General features: G+C 39.0%; 1 protein-coding gene across 2 annotated transcripts; it reads right to left on the minus strand.

Moving 5' to 3' along the window:
• Positions 1-3512: 3512 nt before the first annotated feature.
• On the minus strand, positions 3513-8313 carry LOC130738640 (kinase-interacting family protein-like). Of its 2 annotated transcripts, XM_057590729.1 has the most exons (3): positions 8147-8313; positions 7156-7332; positions 3513-4895 (listed from the first exon to the last, which is right to left on the minus strand). In XM_057590729.1, the coding sequence occupies exons 2-3, from the start codon at positions 7304-7306 to the stop codon at positions 3922-3924; spliced, it is 1125 nt and encodes a 374-aa protein (XP_057446712.1). In that variant the 5' UTR covers positions 7307-7332; positions 8147-8313; the 3' UTR covers positions 3513-3921. The 2 variants fall into 2 exon arrangements, with proteins under 2 accessions (XP_057446712.1, XP_057446713.1); XM_057590730.1 differs by lacking the exons at positions 7156-7332; positions 8147-8313 and adding an exon at positions 4976-5145.

Genomic DNA, 8313 nt, shown 5'->3' on the forward strand with positions numbered 1-8313 from the left:
CTTGCTATGTTGTATCACTCGCATGTCCCTACTGCCTATTGGGTTGATGCCTTCAGTTCTGCGGTATACATTATTAATCGTGTCCCCTCTAAGGTGTTATCTGATCAGATTCCATTTCAGCTCCTATTTCAGGTTGCACCTACGTATGCTAATTTCCATCCTTTTGGATGTCGGGTGTTTCCATGCTTGCGTCCCTACATGAAAAATAAATTTAGTCCTCGGAGCACTCCTTGCATATTTCTGGGATACAGCAGCACACACAAGGGATTCAAATGCTTCGATCCGACAACTTCTCGCACTTATGTGTCCCGTCATGCTCAATTTGATGAATTTTGCTTCCCTTTTGCAGGTTCAAACTCTTCTCCCCATGACTTGGTGACTTCTACATTTTATGAACCGGTTGCGGGATCTTCTCCATCTTCACACCCTGTTATTCCTGTTGTTCCGGAGAGTTCCTCACCGACTATTTCTCTGCCTTGTCCGTCTTGTGCTGGCCCAGATGTTCTGCTGGTTCCTCCTGATGCTGCACCACCTTCGCCGGTTCCTCTGGATGATGCCCCCCCTTCGCCAGCTCCTGCTTCCCCAGCACAGCCGGCCACCCCTCCTATTGTAACTCAGGCTCCGCCTACTTCACCGCCGGCTCCTCCTCCTCCTGCAGTGGCTCAGGGTCCACTTGCTCCTGTTGCTGCTCGTCCGCAGACTCGCTCTCAAAATGGTATTTTTAAGTCGAACCCGCGTTATGCCTTGGTTCATACTCAGCCTACTGGACTTCTTACTGCTTTGCATACTGTTACTGAGCCTAAGGGATTCAAATCTGCTATGAAGCATCCTCATTGGTTGGCAGCGATGGAGGATGAACTTTCCGCTCTTCATAAAAATTGTACTTGGACTTTGGTTCCTCATCCTTCCACTACCAATGTTGTTGGAAGTAAATGGGTTTTTCGCACTAAATTCCATAGTGACGGCACTGTTGAGCGCTTAAAAGCGCGTTTGGTGGCTCAGGGTTTCACTCAGATTCCAGGGTTTGATTACTCTCTTACTTTCAATCCTGTTGTCAAAGCTACTACTGTCCGCCTTATTTTATCTCTTGCCGTGCTTAATAATTGGCAGCTTCATCAGTTGGATGTCAAAAATGCATTTCTTCATGGTCATCTCACAGAAACTGTTTATATGGAGCAGCCTCCTGGGTTCGTTGATCCTCGTTTTCCGACTCATGTGTGTCGGTTGAACAAGGCCCTCTACGGCCTTAAACAGGCGCCTCGTGCTTGGTTTCAACGCTTGAGCTCCTTTTTCCTACGTTATGGTTTTTCGTGTAGTCGGGCTGATCCATCCTTGTTCTTTTTCTACAAAGGACATATTACTCTTTATCTTCTTGTGTATGTGGATGACATCATTCTTACCGGTAGTGATCCCTCTCTTCTGACTCAGTTTATTGCTCGCCTTAATGCCGAGTTCGCTATTAAATATTTGGGTAAGCTTGGCTACTTCCTTGGTCTTGAGATCACTTACACTGCTGATGGCTTGTTCTTGGGACAAGCCAAATATGCACATGATTTGCTTTCTCGTGCTATGATGCTTGAGGCCAGTCATGTTTCTACGCCCTTGGCTGCTGGCTCTCATCTTGTCAGTTCTGGTGAGGCTTACTCAGATCCTACGCATTATCGCTCTCTGGTTGGGGCCTTGCAGTACTTGACTATTACTCGCCCTGACTTGTCATTTGCTGTTAACACCGTTAGTTAGTTCCTTCAGGCTCCGACTGTGGATCATTTTCAGGCTGTTAAACGCATTCTTCGTTATGTCTGTGGCACGCAACATTTTGGTCTTACGTTTCGTCGTATCGCTTCCCCCGCTGTTCTTGGTTATAGTGATGCTGATTGGGCTCGTTGCACGGACACTCGTCGCTCTACTTATGGCTATGCCATTTTTCTTGGTGATAATCTCTTGTCATGGAGTGCCAAGAAACAACCTATTGTTGCTCGCTCTAGTTGTGAATCTGAGTACCGAGCTATGGTCAATACTGCTTCTGAGCTCGTTTGGTTGCTTAATCTTCTTCATGAGCTTCGTGTTCGGTTATCCGTGACTCCTCTTCTTCTTAGTGACAACCAGAGTGCTTTGTTTATGGCCCAAAATCCCGTTGCTCATAAGCATGCCAAACACATTGACTTGGATTGTCACTTCGTCCGTGAGCTGGTTTCCTCTAGTCGATTAGCTGTTCGCCATGTGCCCACTTCTCTCCAGCTTGCTGATATTTTCACTAAGGCGTTACCTCGTTCGTTGTTTGAACTTTTTCGATCCAAGCTTCGGGTTGGTCTTAATCCAACGCTAAGCTTGACGGGGGGTGTTAGAGATAAATAGGCGTAATATCCTCCGGGATATTCCTTTATTTTATTATTGATTTATTTTGTAATATGCTCAGAATATTCTTAGCATATTCTGTCTCTTTATTATATTATAAATAATATTGTCTAGCTCACTCACAATTTGTGGTAAGAGTATCCAATCTTACACAAAGAAGTAGTCATCCCAACCATTGCTGTCACCAACAATGTAGATTTATCCCTTCACATAAAGCAAGTTAATGGAGGCCAAGAAGCAAAGGTAAAACATGATTATACTTGAACAATGGAAAGCTTGAAGAGCCACTTTTCTGTCCTTTTCTTATCCTTGGCAATAGCTATAGCCTATATAACAAGAAACGTTTCCAAGAGGGTAATCAACAAATATTGTATAGACCACATCATTCTGATGTCATAAGATTAGGGGTTTAATTCGTTTACACTCAACTTTATCTTCTATTTTAATTATACTTATTTTTCTTATAGCCATTTCTTATTTTTCTATCATATTACATATCATATCTTTCATTTCTCTCTCTTCTCATGTATAACTCTTTGTGTGAGTGAAAAATGAAATCTAAACATATCTTTGTCCCATATGATGGAGGTTTTTTATATGCAAATACCTTATAGGTGGTAAAAATATGCTTCTAACCTTGGCAACAACCATTGATCGATATCATGTTTAGAAAGTGTTCTACAATTGACTCCAAGGCCAAAACTAATTATAGGTAGAAATCTACGTGAGTAGCTCCAAAGAGTCAGAAAAACGCTATTAGTCGGATGTGATTCAAAAAGTGAAAATAATTGATTCAAGTAGGATTGAAACCGGCATTTTGTTGGAAAATGAAGCCTCAACACAAGGTACAACCTCTTAAAATTACAAAACCTGAAATAGACCCCACTATCTCAAAGGATTTCAATCCAACTCACGTAGTAATAACACTAACCAACCCCATACATTTTGCTTCCAGCTAATCTCTCAGGAAATTTAGACATGATGGTAGAAAATGTGTCAAATCATACTTCCATTCTCTTTAAATTATAAGGAACTTCAAATATAAATACACAAGCACAAATATATATTCACAACTCACAAGCAAACATTGGTGGAAGAGTAGCAGCATTAGATAAAGGGCATACATAGTGTCTTTATGATAAAGCTAAGTTGGATGATGGATCTCATGCTTCTGTTAAGCAAGTTTTTTAACAGAACAAAAGCAGAAATGTTCAGCTAACATAGTTGAGGCTAAAGTATTAACCCACTCTAGCTTTCACAATATGATGTTAACTAACCTAAATTAGTTTATCAAGGATTAGCCAGAGCAATCTATGTCCAAAGACCTCATATTGGAATGTACACCTAGAAACCTACCACGAGCATGTTAGGACAAGCTTCTATTCTGCTCAGAATCAATTCTGAAACTCAAAAGTGAAGTTTCATCCCAGAATTGATTGTGAGTCCAAAATCAATTATAGAAGACTTTCCAAACATGCACTACTACTAGTCTACTACTCTCTTTAAAGAGCCAAAAAGTATACATATAAAATCTAATAAAACTTTGGTGGACGCCACCAGCCATCATCAAGCACAAGTGGGATTTGTCCCACACAATAACAAGTCCATGTTCTTCAGCTTCTTCCACAAACTTGGGCCTTTCTTCACTCCCTCAAATTTCTTCCCAGGAGTGCCGCTACCATTGCCATCTTTCCACTTGAACCTTCGAAGCTTATTGAGCTGAACACGAACCTCCAACGCGATCCCTTCGTTGTTGTTCTTCCCCTTGCTGCTGCTTCCCATGCTGCAGCTGTCATCATCTCTTCTCAGAAGCTTCTCATAGTACTCCTTGTTCCTCTTCTCCAACCCATGTATCTGTGCTTGAAGATCCTCAATCTTCTTGTGGAGCAAGTACACCCTGTGATCCTCCCTCATCTTCAGCACACACTTTGCCAGCTCCCCGGCCTTCCTCTTAATAAACACCGACTCTGATGCCAGATCCTTGTTCTCTTCCACCAGAGTGTTGACCCTGTAGCTCAATCCAGCATTCTCATTAAGAAGAACAACCCTCTCGGACTCCAACACCTCAAGCAAGCTCTTCTGCAGCTCATTCTTCCTTGATGACTCACAGTACTTCCTCTCCATCACACTGACCTCATGCATCAAGATATCATGCTCCACATTCTTAATCACAAGCTCAGCAACAAAAGCATCAACATCAAGCATAGAGCTCCCAGGGAGAATCATCACAGGCATTTGCTGATAAGAGATTGAGCTCTCAATATCTGAATCAACCTGGCTCACACCACTAACTTCTTCTTGGTCAGAGAAGCCCCCCTCAACTTGAGAAGAGTGTCTGCTATGCCTGAAATGCTTGTGTTTGGCCAATGTTTGTATGTATCTATCAGACAAAGTGATATAGCCATTGTACAGGTCCTGCAGAAGTGACAGAAGCTGTGGTCGCTTTTGGTAGTAAGTTTCTGCTCTTTCTGCAAAAGTATCACCCATCTCTTCATCTTCCATTGTGTTCATTGCCAACATTTTCATCCTCTCTTCCAGGTCTGCAATCAAAGACAAATTTCACATTTGAATTAGTACTGTGCAAGAAAAAAAGAACAGAAAGAACAATGCTTTTCTTTACCTGTTTTACTCAATTCCATGGCTTCTTAAACTAAAGCCACAACCCACATTATTATACTATTGAAATGCACCAAAAAGAAGGGTTAATATAAGTCCAGATCTCAACTGGGTTGAACTGTTATTGAGGTCTAGGAAAGTGACAGGCCACCCAACAATGACACAAGAAAAGGGAACACTGACAAAAACCATTAAAAATTCTGGTACACAAGATAATATGTTTTTATTACAAAACAGTGAATGACAATATGACTAATTTGAAAAATAGAATTTGAATTGCAATGTTTTTTTTTTTCTCGTCTAAATCACATATATCAATAGGGCCACTACTAGGGGGCGACACAACTTTCTCTACCAAAAATTTAACATATTGTAGTTACATTCACATAAATTCAAACCTAATACATCTGCTTAAGTTAGAACAACCAAACATAAGTTGATCTACAAGTTCGGTAGTATTTGAATTAGTGATTCATAAACTACTTAACAGTAACAACACCTTCTATACATCTTAATTTTCTCTATCTCTCTATTTCAATCGCATCACATTATATATTACATCCATCATTTATCACTCTTTACTTCCTATCTCACTGTGTGTATGCCATTTATCAAAGGGTGTACACTGTACACCATACATTATTGTATTTGAATTGCAATTGTAATGTGGTTGCAGGCATAGCATACTAGAGTCTAGTGCTACATTTGCCTCTGGCTTTGAATGCAAAGGTCAGCATCATGTACTGCACCTGACCTGGGCATGTGCAACTGTAGAGTGTAAGACAGAAAAGCCCTTAACCTCCAACTTTCCATTTTTTTTTAGAATAAAACCAATTAAGTTTAGGAGAATATCAGCACGGACCACGAGGCAAAAATGGAAAGGTCACCGTTACAAGACACACCAAAATCTAATGTACACTGCAACAAGCAAGGAAAGGAAGCGTCTTGGATAGATGATGGACAAGGACCATTTTTCAAAATTTAAACACCAATTTAGGGTCTAAAAAAGCTCTGTAAAAGGCAAAAGCCAAACTAAAGAACAAAAAGGTTACGGGGAAAGTGACAATGGATCTAGAGCCACAACGACACCAAAGGGTTTCAAAATCTGGTTCAAATCAAATTGGAAATTTGAAAGCAGATCCACACCAAAGGGTAGTGTAGACCTGGCAACAGCAACAGCCACCTATTAAAAAGTCCTATTCACACTTCATAGCAACTTTTTCTATGCACATGTTTGACATTTCCAAATTTGTGTTATCACTCTCACAGAAATTTAGCTTACTTAACTTTCTTTTTTTGAAATTTTACTTAACATTAAACCAACATTTTATTGTTTAACACTATAGTATCACTTTATTGGTAAATGAACAACAATGATATACTCACACCTCATTTTTTTCTCCACTTAATTTCCACCTATTTCTATTTCTACATGTTTCCTCTTATCATCTATCACATCTTATACTTTATCTCTCATATTTTTTTTCTTTTCTTCCTATATCTCTCTTCCTCCACCTCTTTTCACCTCATTTTTTATGTGTGAAAGAATAATTATTCCTAAATGAAACAGGTAAACCAATGAAATAAACTAATCAAACATAAAAATCTTCACCATAGTCAAAACAAAAGAAATACAATTTTAATTCAATAATAAAATAAAATAAAATATTATTTTCTTTCCTTCAATTTTTGAACTTTTTCACTACTACTAGGCACGTGTGAAAGAAGCGCGTGAGCTAGAGTTAGCAAGTGAAAATGTAACAAGGTAAATAATGATGTACGGCAATTGCTGTTTCCAATGAAGACTAGGACGTTTGACAGTAGACAAGGGCATATCAGTAAGGAGGATTCTTCTTCCTCATGATCCTTACCTTCCATTGATGATTGATTGATAAAGTTTCCTACCCTTCAATTGAAATTGTATGCATCATGTGATTCCATTAAATTCAGATTTCTTCACCATTTATAAAGACCCTTTCAACTTTCTTCTTCTAGTACAGGACCATTTAACTAATACCCCTTTTCATTTATTCACTTACTAAATGATCAAAAACTATTCAAATATCTTACTAAAACTTCATCTCAAACAAAATTCACTAGATGTGACCAAATGTGCAAGAAAGGAGTATTATTTGGTTAGAGCAAAATTGAATTTAGGTACGGTAGAATGAATTAAATGCATACCAGAAATGCTGGTGACTAGCCAAGAGGGCATGATGTTGTTGTTGGTGATGATGCTCTTGTCCCTTGGCCCTTTTGTGGAGGAAGAAAGCAATGGGGAATTTGAAATCTTTTTCTCCTTGCCCATGACTACAGTGTTAGGGTCCCTCTCCATTTAATGCCCTTGCCTCAAAGGACCCTCTACACAAATGCAACAAATCATAGAGGAGATCAACAACAACCCAATTAATCAAGGAAACAAAAAGGGACAATAGCCACAAATAGAGTGTCCTTTGCATTTAAGTAGAATGAAACATGTAGAAGGAAGAAAGCAAAAGCATAAAATGGTAGAACAAACACAAACACATCAACAGCATAGATCTCCATGGACTAATAAAGTATTGCAAAACCTCACATTGAACAAAGCCACATTACATTGTTTGAAAATGAAAACGGTGCACACAGTCTGAACATTCAGAATATACCCACAAAACCCAAATCCCAAGGCATTTTAAACCTGTGTTTTCAGAAATTGATAAATAAATAAATAAATAAACCATTTTTTATTACTCTTTTCAAATTCAGAATAGCAAACCCGGGAATCAATAAGGATCATGTGATTCCTTAACATAGAATAACAATCTGAAGCCTCAGGATGCAACAGAAGAATCATAAGGGAACCGAGAAGCAAAAAATTGTTGTTTGGCAACCGAGAAAAACAGAGGAAAAGCCAGAGAAAGTTGGAAACTTTTTAACAACCAGTCCATCAAATTCAAAAACAAGACCAACCCATTGAAGATCAGATATAGTGTTAAACGATGCTATAGAGAGAAGATTATGGGCCGATGAAGAATTCTAGTTTATTGTATCAACAGTAACAGAGTACTCTGCTATTTTCAAAGCAGCAATGCAGCAAAAAAATTGGAATTTTAATTAATAAAAAAAGAAGAAGAAGAAGCCAAACACAGTGACATGAATAAACCAATGGAACTGAAGAACAGAAGATGAAACTCACCTGATGGATGTAGGAAGAGGAGTTGATTGGTGGGTAGTGAAGTGAAACAGAGCAATGAAGTGAAAAACAGGGTTTATGAGACAATAAGCAGAAAGGGGTAGCTAGTTTGAAAGAAAAAGTGATGTATCTTCTGAGAGAAGATTTTTTTGAAAAAAATGTTATTGATA

Source organism: Lotus japonicus, chromosome 2 (assembly GCF_012489685.1).
Source record: "Lotus japonicus ecotype B-129 chromosome 2, LjGifu_v1.2".
In the NCBI taxonomy this organism is placed as follows: Eukaryota; Viridiplantae; Streptophyta; class Magnoliopsida; order Fabales; family Fabaceae; genus Lotus; species Lotus japonicus.